This window comes from Physeter macrocephalus, chromosome 12, assembly GCF_002837175.3.
Source record: "Physeter macrocephalus isolate SW-GA chromosome 12, ASM283717v5, whole genome shotgun sequence".
Lineage (NCBI taxonomy): Eukaryota > Metazoa > Chordata > Mammalia > Artiodactyla > Physeteridae > Physeter > Physeter macrocephalus.
Genome location: NC_041225.1, coordinates 85883800 through 85900257, shown reverse-complemented (window position 1 = coordinate 85900257; position 16458 = coordinate 85883800). Strand labels below are relative to the sequence as shown.

Genomic DNA, 16458 nt, shown 5'->3' with positions numbered 1-16458 from the left:
GGTTCCCCTGCATCGGCAGGCGGACGCGCAACCACTGCGCCACCAGGGAAGCCCTAAAGTAACTTTTAATATTCAAAAAGCTAGATTCAGAGAGTCCAGTGTCCTTGCAGCTCACCTTCCCTATACAGGTAAGTCACGTGGGCCCACCTACAGATGGTTCTATAAGATCCCCCAGGAGATAGATGAGAGGGGAGGGGGGAAGGGAGAGAGAGCGACTGGAGAGACACGGGGAGGAAGAGAGGACTCATGGAAGGAGGGAAAGGGAAGGGGCAGTAATGACTCGGGTTCTGGCTGGTGAGCCTGGAGGAAGCAGGGTAGAAAGTCACTAAGTGGGGGCACAGGAGACCCAAACTTCAAGGAAATAAGATGTTTGAGCTCCAAGGGAACAGGGATCTGGTTTTGTTCTTGGATGCATCCCCAGCCCCTCGAACAGCACCCAGCATGTAGTAGGTGCTCAATAAATATTTGTTCAATGAACTAAATGCATGAATGAAGGGATGCAAATCATGACATTAGAGGGTGGGAAATGGGCAGGGCAGAAGAGAAGTACAGCTCATTAAATGCTATAGGAAATGAAGCTGCTCATTCATGCAGATGGTCAGTCAAAAATCTCCACCGTGGCCCACGTACTCATGGTAGTTAGTCATGCTAACTAATTAATTAATACAAGAACAAAGGGATGATAAGTATTCATTAAAAGCCTCTATCCTAAAGCCCTGAGAGAGGGAACACATAAAAGGGCCCTCAGAGTCCAGCCTCCCAGAGCTCATAGTCTATTTTGGGAGGCAGGTCCTGAAATTACATCTGAGCCTGGAATGCCCGGAACAACTGTGAGACAAGTGCGCCTGGCCAGGCCCACGCTCCTCGGGCTCCGCTCCGAGTGGGAGCCCAGCACACAGTGCGGAGACTTCTCTGCAAGCAGACCAGTCCCCTCTGTGCCATGATGTGTTCCGACAAGCCTTCTCACCCCTGATTGCACTTCCTGTACATTTGGAGATTTTTTAGAAACACCTATATCTGGGCCCCTCCCCGCAGAAGTTTCGCTTCAAGAGAGGAGGAACAGGGAGTTTGGCAGTGGTCTTTTTGAAAGCTCCCCACGCAATTCTGATGTGCAGCCAGGGTTGAGTACCCCAAGCTAGATGATCTGTAAATTCTGGGTCTGATTCTAACAGCCCCTTTCCCTAAGCATCAACTCAGCCCCAAAGTCCAGCATGAATACCCCTGTAGGGTGGGGGAGGTCACATTAATTTCACCTTTCACCACAACTCACATCAATTTCTCTCAAGATGTGGTTCCAAAATGGCCTGCATCAGGTATGGAAATGCTAATTCTTAGGTCACTTAAACCTCCTGCATCAGAACCTCTATGGATAGGACCCAGGAATCTGTCTTTCAAGCACAATCCCCAGAAGATTCTCAGGCACAGTAAAACATGAGAACCATTGCCCCAGACTGTTGAGACTCCCAGGCACAACTGGAAGATGGTGAGTAACTGGGCTAGAAAGGGCACACACTAGAGAGTAACCACCTGTTTGCTCTCAGCACCAGGCATCCTGATGAATAGGACAAGATGCCGCCCTCAAGGAGTCCTGCGATCCTAATTGTGGAGCAAAGTACTGAGCACAGACCGGCTGGAGCGAGTGCACTAGCAGACCTAACAAGGTGCTGTGCATCCAGAGAGGAGAGGCTAATGATAGCCAGGGGAATCCTGGGTGCCTTCCTGGAGAAGGTAGCATTGTAGCTGGGCTTTGAAAGATAAACAGACTTTGAACAGCTGGCGATGGTACATTCCATTATATTTCAGTTTTGCCAGGAGCTTGTCAGTGCAAATAGATAGTAAGGCATTATAAAGGGAGGGGAATGCAGAGATGGGGAGAGGACAGCAGGTGCATGTGCCCGGGGTACCTGGGCTGGGGCAACAGCCAAGAGGGACCTCAATTGATTTGGACTCAAGGGCACTGCCCACTCCAAGCACTCCCTGCCATGACCAGGACACTTCCCCAGGTTTCCATTTCCTTGTCTGCAGAATGAGGAGATTAGTAGCTACCACAAAACCGTTAGAGAACCAGGGAAAGAGAGTGGTGAACAGGTGCAAAAGAAGTCCAAATCATCTAAGAGACCTAGGCTGATGAAGGGCCCTGGGCTCAGGGTCCTTGGGGAACTTCTTTCCCAGCCAGTGTCGGCCCCATAATTTCCGCACAAGAATGGCTTAGGCAGAATCTGAACCTAAGGGAGAACTAGGGACCTTGTCTGGACACTGCATTTCATAGTAGGCACCCAGGAATATCACCAATTAATGAAAACAGAAGAGTTTTCTAAACTGTTTCGACTCACACTTTTCAGAAAAGGAATAAAACGTAAATGGTCCCACAACAAAGAATAAAAGCTACAGTTAGTTCTCACTTTGCCAAATTGTGTCTTTCATCTACGGTTATCATCATTTTGGGGTGCTGGGGGAGCAGATGGCGATCGTGAGTCAGAGCTAAAGAGCCCCCCTGGTGTTCCCACCTTTTTCTAACCTCCTGAAAACACCAGCCACTTGTCCCTCTTCGTTTGACCACCTTTGGCGCCGCACACGTTTTTTAATTCCACAAAACCACAGGATACACCTCGTGGTAAGAGGAAAACCCTCTCCCTTTCCTTAATTATCTTTCTTTGCAGAACCGGGGTCCTGACTCACTGCCATTGTTCCTTCTCTTAATTTTGACAGATCCTTCCTCTTCCCTTTCCCCTCCTGAGATACCTCCTCCCGTGGGAATGTCTGCCTTGAGGCGAGAGTTAAGGGTGCCTGGTGAGAAGGGGGCGGGGTTGAGTCCTTTGGGGTGTTTGCCCCCAACAGAGAGACATCCTCTCTTGTCTAAGTACCACAGGCAGGCATTTAGGCTCTTTGCATTTTAAAAACTTCCTTGAACTCTCAAAATTTTTTGTATCAAGGCTACATCCGCCCTATTCTATCCCTTTCCCTCCCAACTGAGACACGGCCGATTCAATATGGCCAGTGCTGAAGAAAGATGGACGAATGAATGAATGAAATCAAGACACAACTTTCACGGTCTCCACGCCCAGTTTTTAAGCGATCCTACTCCTCTCTCTTCCGCACCCATCCTCCAACCCCGCCCTCATCAATGTCCGCTAAGGGCTCGCATGTTATTCCCTCTGGGCTTCGGTCTTAGAAAAGTGGTAACTGTTGACCTATTATGGCACTTCCGGTTTTCCAAAATTTCTGAACACAGTGGCATTTATCGTGCTCGGTTGCATCCTCCTCGTCCCCTCTGCGGAAGATAGGACCGAAATTTCTCTGAGATTTCTGTCCTTGCTGACGGGGAGGAAACTATGGCTTGGACTAGAGTTAGCGCCGGAGCCGGGGCGGCAGACGCGGCGGTGCGCGCGCAGAGTCGGTAGCGCGGGCGCACGGCGCCACGGCCACGGGGCTCTCACCTCGGAAAGTCAGGCTGGCGACCGGGTCGCTGCGCCGGTCCTTCTTCACACTGGGGAGGTTGCTGGCCCTCACCAGCTGGCAGCTCAGCATGGTTCGGCCGGCCCCCACCGAGCAAGCGCTCGGCTCCGCGGCAGCCGCACCAGAGGGGAGCGAGCTGTCGCCTCCGCGGGTGAAGTCCCGGCGCCTGGGAGAGGCCGCGGCGAGGACACCGGACACCCACTGGGTGGACCCTCCCCTCCGGCCCGGGTCCGGATCCGCCCTGCCCGCGGAGGGCGGGGCGGGCCAGGGGTCAGCCAGGCGCCGGCGGGGGCGCTGGTCCCCTCCGCGGGTCCCCGCCCCCGCCAGGAATGGAAGCGCAGCTGACGCGGGGCGCACGGCTCGGCTGCGCAGCTGGGAAGCGTCGCCCGCCCGCCTGCTAGTGGGAGGCCGCACCGTCCCGGCTACCCGCCCGGCCAGCGCGCCCGGGCCCCGAGCGCACAAAGGCCGACTTCGCTTCCGCTGCTCTCCTGCCCGAAGCGCTCAGGGGCAACTGGGTGCGAAGGCGGGAGGCGGGGGAAACCCGGCTTCAGAGACCAGAGTGTGTCCGCGGGAAACTGCAAGCGCTGCGAGCACTAAAGGAGGAGAGGGCCGAGCGGCCGAACGCGCGCTGCGCCCTGAGCCCCTGGCGCCCACGCCGCTCGCCTCGGCCCACCTTCCCCCTCGACCGCCCTCGGTGCCCCGGAGGCCCGAGAGACGCCGACGCTCGAACTCTCGCGAGCCCTTCTCCAGAGCAGTCCGGGGTCCCTCGTCTCCGGAGGCGGAGGTCTGCATCCTGCCTACTCGGTACCCTGCCACATCCCCAGCAGCAATCTCTAGGTCCCCTCGCCCGCACCGTGAGGGGAATTGCCTAGAGCGTGAGCCTCGAGTGGTGACAGCCTTTAGCGCGCGTTCCCGTGTTAACGTCTGGTTCCTTTCCAGCTGATGAACTTCTTGGCCACAGGTGGCTTCTCACCTCTATACCCCTACATTGCAGCACCGAGCACCCGACAGGCACTGTCCGTCCTCCCACCTCCCAGGTCCTCACTAGCTTCCTCACTCAGCCTCAATTCAGTGACTAGTTATCGTCATTCTGCCGCACAAGATCACAGCTCTCTTTCTCTTCTCTTGTTTTGAAGATCCAGCATTTTCAGGTGGCTAAGCAACAACGCGGTGAAATCCAGCTCTGCCTACTCCACCCCAGCCCACTAAGCACTAAAGGTGTTGGAGAATAACACAGCTAACCTGCTGGCCTCACCTGTTATTTCCCACCCCTGACTCTGGTGGATCCTGAGTGCTGATCGGCAACCACACTGCATCTCCACAGCCTCTTCAATCTCCCTGTCTCCTAGACAACAATTTCATACTTTTCTCTCCCCAAACCTACAACACCCCATCACCATCCTCGCTCTCAGTTTGCTTCTTATATGCAAAGTAGAGAACGTCCTCAGGCTGCCGGCCTCCTAACTCCTGTCAGCTTCTGCGCCCAAATCTTTTGCTCTTTCTCCTGCTGTTATAAATGAATCATTCGTACTCCTAAGCCCTGCTGGGCACTTGGGCACTAGATCCTACCCCCCTCACCCACTCGATGACAAGTCTGAGGCTGTCCTCTCCCCAACCTTAAAGGCTGCACCTTCTCTAGCTGGCTTGCGCCCTCTTCCTCCTGACTCTACCACTCTCCCTGGGTGACCCCACTAACCCTCATGATGAGCTGGACATTTACTTCCTCTCCAACATCCAAACTTCCTCCCTCTCAGCAGAACCCGACTATTCGGGTACTACCCCCAGCCCTAGCTCCAGATCCTAACCTATCTGAGACCATCTCCTGGCAATAGCTGTTGGTCCAGCGATGGCATATGTCCCAAGTTGTTCTCCAGGAGGGATAATTTATCCTCCGTGAACGGACAAGCCCAACTCCCTCTCCTGCTTCGTGAGAATAAGGAAGCATGTAGATCCAATTGCCAGCCAGCCCTAAGATGTAGCAGACACCAAGGACAGCAGACCAGAGAGAAAAATGGAGTCGGCCCGGGTCCAGGGTGACTGTGGAGCTGTCCACTGTATATGCCCAGAGCCCACCAGGTCTCTGGATCATACTGTGGCCTGGTACTAACAGGGCTTCCTCCCAAGAGGACTTGTATCGAGAATAAAAATCACTTTAAGACTGTTTATTATTAAAGTCTTTTTTTTTTTTTTTTTTTTTTGTGGTATGCGGGCCTCCCTCTGTTGTGGCCTCTCCCGTTGCGGGGCGCAGGCTCCAGACGCGCAGGCTCAGCGGCCATGGATCACGGGCCCAGCCGCTCTGCCGGGGCGTGAACCCGTGTCCCCTGCATCGGGCGCAGGCTCCAGACGCGCAGGCTCAGCGGCCATGGCTCACGGGCCCAGCTGCTCCGCGGCATTTAAAGTCTTTTTGAGGTAGGATTTCACTTACTTGCAGCCTAAGTCATCCTTACTGACTTTGGTACCTACCATCTATGTGCCCACAGCATCCAAATACCTCCACCAAGGCATTTCCACCACCACCCTCTCCTGCCTGGGCTGCCTCTTAGCTGGTCACCTCTGGTCCAATATCCACACGGGAGCCAAGTGATCTCAAATATAATCAGGTCCCTCCCCTCGTAAAATCCCTCCAAGGCCTCCCATGCTCTTGGAATAAAGCCCGGCTCCCTTTCCTCTGCATACAAGGTAAGACCCCTCAACCCCTCACTCTCCAGCTCCAGCTCCAGTGGCTTCTCAGTTTCTGGAACATGCTGAGCTCCCTCCAAACTCCCTCCAAGCTCTGCTGTCACCTCCACCTGCACCTGCCTTCCCTCCTCTCTTAAAGGGCCACCCCCACTCACTCTTCAGGCCTCATCACTTCCGTGGGAAGCCTCTGACCTCCTGGTCTAGGCTGGGACCTCTGGCAAACAACTGCACAGCAGCACTTTTCCTTCTTAGCACTTGTCCCAACCGTAAGCAGTAACTATTTGCTTAAGTGCTGGTTTGATGTCTAGCTAGATGGTGGAGTCAGTCGATGAGGGGAGAGCCCAAGTCTGTCTCAGGCAGCCAGGTGTTCCCAGTGGATAGGAAGGGCTGGCCTGGGGTTGGTGTGATGGACATTGTACTTGGCTCCCCAGTGTCCCTTCCACCCCGTGATGTGAAGTGTGCTGTTCTCAAAGAGGATAGTACTGCCCCCTAGGGGGAATTTTGGATCTGATGATTGAGGATATTTTTTACCATCACAATAATTGCTGACTTTGCTGCTTTCCCCAGCACACCACACCCTGCCCCCTAGCCCAGCTCTAATCGGTCAGAGGTGGCACAGGAAATCTGTAGGGGCATATCTAATATTTCCAGAGGAATATTCCAAGGGACTTTTGCAAACCCTTGGCTTATGTCCAAGGAACAGGGTCACCACACACCTGCTCAGTACACCAGAAAAGCAGCAGCTGGTGGCCTGAGCCCTGGACACTTCCTGAGGCCTCTTTTCCCATCCCAACGTCCAACTTCCCAGCCTGGCTGCCCTTCACTTCTCCCCGATAGGATGGCTGACTCTTCCCTTGGAGATGTCACCCTGGGGCCTGGTGCTCAAGGGGGCTTCCTCCCAAGGGGACTTGGCATCAGGAATGCAGCTCTTGCAGACAGTGTGCTGAGACCTCACCTTGTCCCCCTCAAAGATGTTCTCCCCTCCTGCCATGGCAATGTTCCAAGGAGCTTGACCTGGAAGTATGGTCACCCACATAAATAGACTACATTTCCCAGAACTCCCTCAGAGCTAGATGTGGCCAGGAAACCAGGTGATGACTGACGCGATATGAGCAGGAGGGCTATGTGTGTCCTGCCCAGGCTGCAGTGAAAACATATCCCAAATCATCATATCCAAAATTCCCCCAAGGGGACAGTACTATCCTCTTTGAGAACCACTGGCTTAGCCTTATCATGGTGTGGAAGGGACACTGGAGAGCCAAGTACAATATCCACCACACCAACCATGTTGTCAAAGGGACCACGGGGGATAGCAGAGAAACAAGACAGAAAGGATCCAGGGGCCTGGACAGCCCTGTAGGTCACAACTTTACCAGCCTGGCCTGCCTACACATCAACCATTATGTGAGTAAGAGAGACCATCGTGCCCCCCACCATGAGTTAGGGCTCGCTAACCAACAGCCAGGTCTGCATCCTACCTAAGGCCCCAGGTAAGGGCGGCTCCTCGGCATCCCGGAAAACTCCAGCCCCACTGCAAAGGTGACAGGGCCAGCTTAGGAGCCACTGTTGGGTAGCAAGTGGGTAAGGGTGGTCTCGGGTGTCCTCGGCCTGCAGCGGCTTGAAGCAGGATTTCAGTTCCCGGCCAGAGATCGAAGTCAGGCCACGGCAGTGAGAGCACTGAATCCTAGCCACTAGACCAGTGGCCAGTAACAAGAAAATGAATTTCCACAAAGAAACGGAAAGTAGTGAAACAAGTAAAGTGTTTATTAGGAGGAAAAAGACTATGTGTGGAGAGACACACAGGCGGGCTCAGAGAGAGAGTCGCGCCATTGTGGTAGCTTGAATGATTTTTATGGGGCATTTCTTCTGGGTTTCCTTTGGCCAGTCATCTTGCTTTGCTGGTTCTGAGTCCATATTTGGTATATCTCAGCGTCCTCCTCTGTGTGTGTGTGCATCTCTTAGCCAAGATGGATTCTAGAGAATAGGCCTATGGGTAGGTTGACATCACTTACTATGGGGTGGCGCCCCCTCCCTTTTTGACCTCCAAGGAGCTTTTCTGTGTTTGTGTAGTTGGGAAGGTCTCCTTGACTTCGAGAATGAGGAATATGTGGTCTTTTATCTCTTATCTGGGCAGGGCTTCTCCTCCCTCCTGCTATTTTGGAGTATCTATCCACAGGGGACGAAACTCCTGCTGTTTAGCCTGGGGCTCATCTATCTCCTGCCTCAAGGGGACCTGCTTTGAAGCTAAATTTGCATAGCAAGCCCAGTTTTTACTTACAATTTCACGTTAACCGCAACAAGACATTTCAGAGCTAAAAGAGGTAAGGCGGGGAGGGGACTAAAGCTCTCCCCTGTTACCCCATCGGCGTAGTCATGGATAGGTGCTGACTGATAATCTCAAGTGAGAGGAGACTGGCTGCCTGTTCCCTGGAGAGTCCAAGAACCAAGGTCTCCCAGATTAAACAAAACACCGTCAGATGCTGCCACTGGTGTCCCCTGGGACACATCCAGCACATAGACCTGCTGTCTTTGATCAACACAATGTTTTATAAAAAATTGTACTTTAAACATTAGGAGATCTGGATTTATAGCATCCCTTGAAAAATCAGAGAAGCTGGCACACGATCCCTAACTTTCTGCCTAACACTGACTATCTGGCACCTGCAGCCGGGAGCATGCATCTCGGCTCGCCCTACTCGCTACCACTCACCCAATATGCATGCGCTTCTCCCTCTGGCCTGAGTTACGCCGCCACCTGCGGTGCTCCCACGGGCATGCGGGTTTGTGACCCTCTTCTGTCACCTATATGGATGGGGTCCTTCCTCCCTGCCAGTCAAGGAGGAGATACTTCAAGGAGAGCCCCTTTTTGCTCTTGGAGTTGGCCTCCTCTGGCTCAGTTCTCCTAATGTCTGGGGCCTTGTTTTTTCCCAACCCCTGACATGGGGTATCCAGGAAGCAAATAAACCTTGCCCTCTGCTTCCAGTAACACCAACCTGGAGACGAACACTCTGCATGTGAGCTTACAGGATTCCTCAGGGCACATTTGCCAAAGTCCAAAAACTTACAGGAGTACGGATGGTCCAATGCATCCTTCTGCCCTCCCCCCTCACATTCATTGAAGAATCTGTGTCCCAAGGATATCCCAATCCGACCAGCTGGGATGAGAGAGGCAGTCACATGTCTACCAGGGGTGTCGGGGTGTAGACTGCACATACAGCAGTGATTCTGGGTATGGCCGTGGTCATGTGACCGACTGCCTGGAGAGAACTCTCCCGTAGCAGGAACAATCAGACGGCCCTGCGTCCATCCTAGTGCACCCTTTTCTAGCCGTGTGTCCCAAGACGTGAGATTTGACCTTTCAGAGTCTGTTTCCACTTCTGTGAAATCAAGAGAATGCTACTTCACAGAGCTGTTGGGAGGATTAAAGCAAACACTAAAGTTTCCAGCCCAGTGCCTGCCTGGCGCACAGTAGGTGCACAATAGATGTTAGTGCTCTTCTGGCTAACATTTTGGCCTAATGAACCAATCTGGAAAGAGACCAGCATGCAGGAAGTAAAGAAAGAAACAGAACAGATTTTGGCCTGGGGAGAGGGACTGAGAAGGTTTGTGGGCTCAGGGAGTCACTGGAGGGATACTTTTTCCAAGAAAGATCTAGCCCGATGGTGAGGGTCACAGCCAGCCATCAGGCAAGTGGACATATGTCTTGGCCTCAGAAGGGACTGCTCCAGGGGGTGCGGGGCGAGCAGCCAGAGGAGACAGGACCAGGGTCCCTTGGGGCCGAGGGGATGGCCACTCACTTCTCAGCACATTGTGCCCAGTCTGGTAGGACAGTAGGTGAACCAACAGAGCTGGTGATAGGCCGGACCAGGCAAAAAAGATAGTGAAAGGCTTTTTGGATGTGTGCTGTGATTTCTTAGTACATGTACAATACATGTTAACCATAATAATAATTATAATAAATATATTAAAAAAACATATATAATAATAGTAAAATAGTTAACATGTATTTAAGTGCCAGGCTCTATTCAAAGTGTATTATGTGGATTAACACATAAACTCTTCAGAACCATCCCTCCAAAGCAGGTACTATTATTATCAACACTTTATAGATGAGGAAACTGAGACACAGAGAGGTTAAGTAACTTGCCCAAAGACACACAGCTGGAAAATGACAGTGCTGGGATTCCAAATCCAAGGTCCCAGGCAGTCTGGGTCCACAGCCAATACTCTCAGCTACCGTCCTTCTTTCATTCTTGTTCCATGCTCTCATCCCACTGGAATGTGACCAAGGCTGCCAGCTATCTGCACTCCTGAGCCCCTCCACCCCACTGGACTGGCTAAGCTTGGGGCCGATGCTTACAATATCCCCTTTCCAGAGGCCCCCCCAGTGCCTGCCACACCCACTGCAGGCTGCCCACCTCAGTGCTACATGATGCATGCCCCTAGCCTTAGCTTATCAGTCCCTGAACAGCCATCACGGGCCTAACAGAGGCCTTGAGATGGCCTAGCACAAGAGTACTGCCCAGAGGGAGCATTCTGGGCCAATTGGTGACCGGTCCTACGAGATGCAGAGAGGGTGACGCAGAGGGGCAGAGACCCCTCTGAGATAAGAAAGCATCCTCCAGACCAGAGAATGAGAGTGGGGGTGTCAGGGCCTGAGGGAGAACGAGAGTGGGTGGCAGCAGGGACAATGTGTGAGATAAGGCAGGGTGTGAGGGGGCCACGTGCAGACTGAGACTCGGCTCTGGGGTGTGAGCCAGACCTGGGTCCACTCCTGCCCCTCCACCTTTTACTGCTTGTCTCTTATAAATCAGAGCTAAGACCAGAGGGAAATGGTAGAGCAGTTAAAGATGGGGTTCTGGAGCCGGATTGTGTGGGCCTGAATCCTGATTCCACTAATTACGAGTGTGTGACTTAACCTCTTTTTGGTGTAGAATGGGGGTGTTAATGGTTGCTACCATATACGGTTGATAGGAGGATTCAGCATCTACATATAAGGGCCTGGTACAAATTACAACTCGAACATGATAGAACTCATAGTAAGTGAGCTCTATTTAGAACAGTGCTTACACCTAGTAAGCACAGTAGCAGTTAAATATATCTCACAGGATCGTTGTGGGGTTGTGAAGAAACGGCATCTGAAAATGGTACATTGTGCTTAATGAATGACCATTCGCTCTCCTTGTGATGAATACACTTTTCAAAATTGGAATCCTGCATCTCTGGGTCATTCGTCATACACTGCCCTCCCTGCAGCCTTGCACTCCTCCCCACTCTGACTCAGCCCATGCTGGGTACCCCATGCACAGCCCTCCCCTGTTCTGGCTCAGGCCCAGGGTGCCTCATGTGTGGGCAGTGCATGGTATGCTTTCCAAAGCACTTTCTTATTCATGAGCATGGACGTTGAGAACAACAGAGGGAGTGATGATGGGGGTGTGAGGGGTGCTTTGGCCACTGTGTGACCTTGGTCAGGCCCCTGCACTTCTCTGGGCCTATCTGCTCATCTGTAAAAGGGGGTGATATCCCTGCCCACTGGCCTCACAAAGCTACTGTGAGCAGGAAATGAATTTATGCATGCACGGAGGCACCTGTGAAATTATGAAATATTACAAATAGGTAGCAAAAGGAGGGGGTCTATGGGCCCTAAAACCAGCAGGTCTGGGAAAGCCACATCCAGGCCAGCTGGTGCGGGAAGCCTTCCCAGAAGGGTGTTTTGCTCTGAGAAGTGTGTCCCTGAGACCAGAGCCTTCTGTGTAATCATTCACCAACCTGGCCCTGGTCAGGAGAAGGAGGGTGAAGCAGGCCTGAATGCCACAGGGAGGCCAAATTTGGACATGAGTGAAGAGCTTGGCCAACACACAGGAGGTGGACTGTGGCCAGGGGTGGGGGAGGGAGGGCCTACGCTCCCCATGACTGCTTGGCAGTGACTGTGATGGCTGAGAGTTGGGGGGGATCCAGAAGGCCCCCTCCGAAGGCTAAGGACACTCCCGGTCAGCACAGACAGTGTACCTCATTCATCGCCAGGGAAGGGGGAGCCCACCCAGAGGAACCAGGCTGCAGGCAAAGGGGAGGACTGCAGACTGACAGCAGACAGACAAACGGGGGGAAGGGCTCAGTCAGGGTGAGCATACAGGATGGGGCGACTGCTCCACAGGCGGCCCTGGGAGCAGAAATGAGGACAGGAGAGGAGCCACACCAACAGGATTGCCTCTAGGTAAAGCACTTCTGGGGTGAGAAAGTGCTTCCCCTTTCATTATTCATTACTCATTCTTTCCTTTCTCTTACTAGGGTTCTGAGCTGGGTCTGGGTAGGGGCGCCATGAAGGCTGAGTCAAGTGTGTTGTCCTGCAGGGAGGTGTTGGGAGCTGGGGGTGTGGTCAGAGAAGGTGGAGGAAAATCTGGTTCAGGCTGAGTGGACGCCAGAGGAGACAAGACCCCTGAGAACAGAGGCAGGGGCTCCAAGGTGACCCTTCTTGCATTTCATTTGTGCACTGGACAGCTCCAGAGGGTGCTCAGCCCTCAGGGGGCCCTGTGCCAGGCGAGGGGTGCTGGGGCGGGAGTGGCTGCTTAAAGCACAGGGTGCCTGTTTTCCCTCTGGCAGCAAAGTATCCTCCCTCCCCTCAGCCAGGGGGCTATTTACAGAGTGAATGGTGCTCCCTGGAGGTCTGCACCTCTCAGCCCAGGGCCCTCAGCCAGGCTGCTAGTCCGGGCCATGCAGATGAACCACTGGCCTGGCCTGCCCAGAGCCAAGGTTTCAGAGGAAGTGTGGAGGCCCCCGATCGGTGCCCTTGTTCTCCTCCTGGAAACACCTTGATAAAGCTCATTTCTGAAGGCAACTGTGGGAAACTGGTCAGAACAGGTCAAAGCAACGCGTTAGGAAAAGAGCACAGCTGGAGTGTCACCTCCCACTCCTCCTACCCCCTTTGGTGCACACTTCTTTCCAGGCCAAGGGCCCATTCAGCGACTCCTCCTCGAGAAACCCAAAATCTCACACCCAGAAATGTGTGTGTGTGTGTGTGTGTGTGTGTGTGTGTGTGTGTGTGTGTGCACATTGCTATGGACACGTGCCTGCGTTCTGTGAGTTTCTACTCCTTGGAACTTGCAGGTGTCACATGCACTTCAGGTGTGCATGTGTCCGGGAGCACATGGGCACACGGGCATCTGGGAACAGGTAGATCCAGGAGCTTGTGAAACTGAAAGGGAATGTCTGCTGGATGGCCAGGGACCAGCCGATGCTGTGATTGCCAGAGACCTGGGATGTAGCCAGATCTCCGGGGGAGAAAGGGAATGACAGGTAACAGAGGCTGAGAGTGAACCCACAGGGTGGGTGGGGAGGTGGTCTCCCACACTCCTGCCCTCTGGTCCTTCTCCCTCAGTATGGCTCCAAACCCACAGACCCAGCTGTGTAGACCCCAGCTCTGGCTCCACCCAGAGGGGGGTTGCAGAGAAGCAGAGTCGCAGAGAAGCAGACAGGGCCCAGCCGTCACCTCCTGGACTAGTCCATTCATCACCATGAAAAGACCTTCCTGTGGGAGGTCTCAATCTGATAGGGGAGCAGGCTCCCCAGCTCAAGTAGCCTCAATCCGATGATGGAGCTACCACCCCCAACATGCTAAATTTCCCGCATCCTGTGCCCAAAGCAAGGGTAGGATCCCTGGACCGATGGGCGATGCCTCTGCCCCCAGTGGCCGCCTGCCTGCCGGCCCAGCCTGTAATAGAGAGCGAAGGCTGAGGAGAGCCGCCAGGCCCGGGCCGGGTCGGGGCGGGGGTGGGGGTGGGGGGGGGTGGAGGGCGGAATAGCTGGATTACAAATAGTCTGGGGACCAGTCTTCCGGGGAGAGGCGGGGAGCCCTGCAGTACAACGCTTTGCAGCACACAACCCGGAAAGGCCTCTTTTAAGAGATCCTGAGAGTGCGAGGAAAGATGCTGGCCCGGTCTTCCAGGCCCCTCGTAGCCCCAACCCGGGCTCAGCTTCCAGGCTGCTCAGCCACCTCTCCCTCTTGCCTCAATTTCCCTCTGAGTCGCCTCTCTCCGAGGGTGTGTGTTTTTGCAACACTCATAGTCAATCTGGTGTGGGCGAGGAGTCTGGCCTCTCACGTCCCGGTGCTCTCCGGGATGGAGAGCCGCGGCGTCTCCTCTCCGACCCCATCCTCCCCTCCCGGGAGGGATTGCGGGCCCCTCCTACCTGCAAACACCGCAGAGCAGTAGGCATCGCTGATGTCGGAGTCCGGGGTGTAGACGTTCTCGGCGTAGAGAATGAAGACCCTCAGCATGACTGGCGGGAGTCCGGGCCCAGTGCGCCCAGGGCGCGGAGAGGGCTGGGGAAGGTCGGGGACGGTCGAGGCGCAGCTCGTGGGTTCCCTCACTGGAGAGAGCTGGCGGAGGGAGAACTGCTTGGTTCACTGGCTCCCGGCTCAGAGCAGCGGCTCTTAAAGAGGAACAGGCCAGTCCCGGGCTGCTTCAGTGGGCTGGGCTCCACTCGGTCCGCGCCCCGGCTGCGCTCAGCCCTCTTGTCAGCGGGTGCTCCGAGGAGAACAGGGGCTTCTGCTCATCCTCCAACCCCGCCGCCCTACCCGGGCTCGGCTAAGCTGTAATTCAATGCTCCGGCCGCAGACTCTCCCCATGACACGGCATTTTGCACCTGGCGGTGGAACAGCGGACTGGGCGGCGGCCGCGAGGGCAGAGGGCTGGACCAGGGCTCCGGGCGCCCAACGCAGTTCAGATCTCGCTCCTGGGCAGGAGAAAGGCTTGGTCCCTCCCCTGACCTTCCACCTACGGCAATGCGCGACGCCAAGCCCGTCGCCTCCTCCCGCCGCGGGGATTCCAGCACTCCCCCTCGGAGCCAGCCGGACCGCCCCGGGGACGCGCTGGGAAGCAGGCTCAGGGCCGGCGCTTTCGCGAGAGAAGACCAGAGCTGAGGAATTTCATTGACTGGCAGCGCCGGCTGCCTTAAAAACGTTGTATCCCTCTTCTCTGGTTGTAAAAGCAACACATGCCACTTTTAACACAAAATCATAAAGGAAAGAAATCACTGAGTCTGAAAAATACAGTATTAACATTTGTTTATTTACCAGCCCAGACTTTTTCCTGTGAATTGCATGCATATAGGCATGTAAATTAGTCTTTATTGTATACCTGAGATCAGAGTGTCTGTGCAGTTCTGTGTCCTGCTTTCGCATGTACCATTTTCTTGCATCATTAAAAATTCTTTATAAACCATTTTTTTCAATAGCTACCTAATTTTCTATCATATGAATGTCTTAAATTCTCAAAACTTTCTCCCATTGCTGCACATTTAGGCTCTTCCCAGTTTCTTACCATCAGAGTAGTGAGAAACCGTTTTTTATATAAACACTGGGCTATAAACCCATCTTGAGCCCCCACTGCTTGTTCCTCAGATGGGATTCCTAGCTTTGGAATTATAAGGGCACAGGACATGCCTTTTTTTAGGCCCTAGTACCTGTTGCTAAACTGCTTTCTGGGAGCTGTGTGGACCCACTCCCAGCAGATGGGTGACTCACCTTCTAAAGTGGGCCACTTGGATGGGTGTGGGTGTGCAGCTGTCAGCAAAACTTCTCCCCCAGCAGCGCATGGGGGTAGCACACACTCCCAGGGCAGGAAGGGTCAGCTGCTGACAGGGGGCTGGCTTTGCCTTATATGCAGTTACCAGGAGGTAGCAACACTCCCCCAAAGGTCTGTGATTTTAAGATCAGAATAGCAGGGCTTCCCTGGTGGCGCAGTGGTTGAGAATCTACCTGCCAACGCAGGGGACACGGGTTCGAGCCCTGGTCTGGGAAGATCCCACATGCCCCTTGGTCTGGGAAGATCCCACATGCCGCGGAGCAACTAGGCCCGTGCGCGACAACTACTGAGCCTGCGCGTCTGGAGCCTGTGCTCCGCAACAAGAGAGGCCGGGATAGTGAGAGGCCCGCGCACCGCGATGAAGAGTGGCCCCCACTCGCCGCAACTAGAGAAAGCCCTCGCACAGAAACGAAGACCCAACACAGCCAAAAATAAATAAATAAATAAAATTTTTTTTTAAAAAAGATCAGAATAGCAGACACTGTGGTCACTTATAGTCCTCCTGCTGCAATCTGTGCCTCTTCTTTGCCTCTAGCACAATATGTGGTTGGGAGAAAAGTAAAATGAGGGGGCTTAAATTTAATCATTCATTTAACAGGTATGTATGGGGCCCTACAACATGCCAAGCACTGTCCTGGGTGACAGGGACACAACGGTGAACATAAGTGACATGGTCCCTGTTATGGGCTGAATTGTGTTCTCCCAAAATCTGTACATTGAAGCACTAACCCCAGTTAAGAAG

General features: G+C 53.9%; 1 protein-coding gene across 23 annotated transcripts in view; it reads right to left on the bottom strand.

The window, feature by feature from the left end:
- DYSF (dysferlin) overlaps positions 1–14880 on the bottom strand; it is a 231639-nt gene extending 216759 nt beyond the window's left edge. For 8 of the 23 annotated variants that reach the window (XM_007111157.4, XM_007111163.4, XM_007111161.4 and 5 more), the window contains exon 1: positions 3438–3639. In XM_007111157.4, the coding sequence (XP_007111219.2) occupies positions 3438–3528 (91 nt within the window). In that variant the 5' untranslated portion in view covers positions 3529–3639. Of the gene's footprint in view, positions 1–3437; positions 3640–14319 lie in introns of those variants that run through there. The other 15 variants (XM_007111169.4, XM_007111173.4, XM_007111171.4 and 12 more) reach the window with 5 other exon arrangements.
- Positions 14881–16458: the final 1578 nt, after the last annotated feature.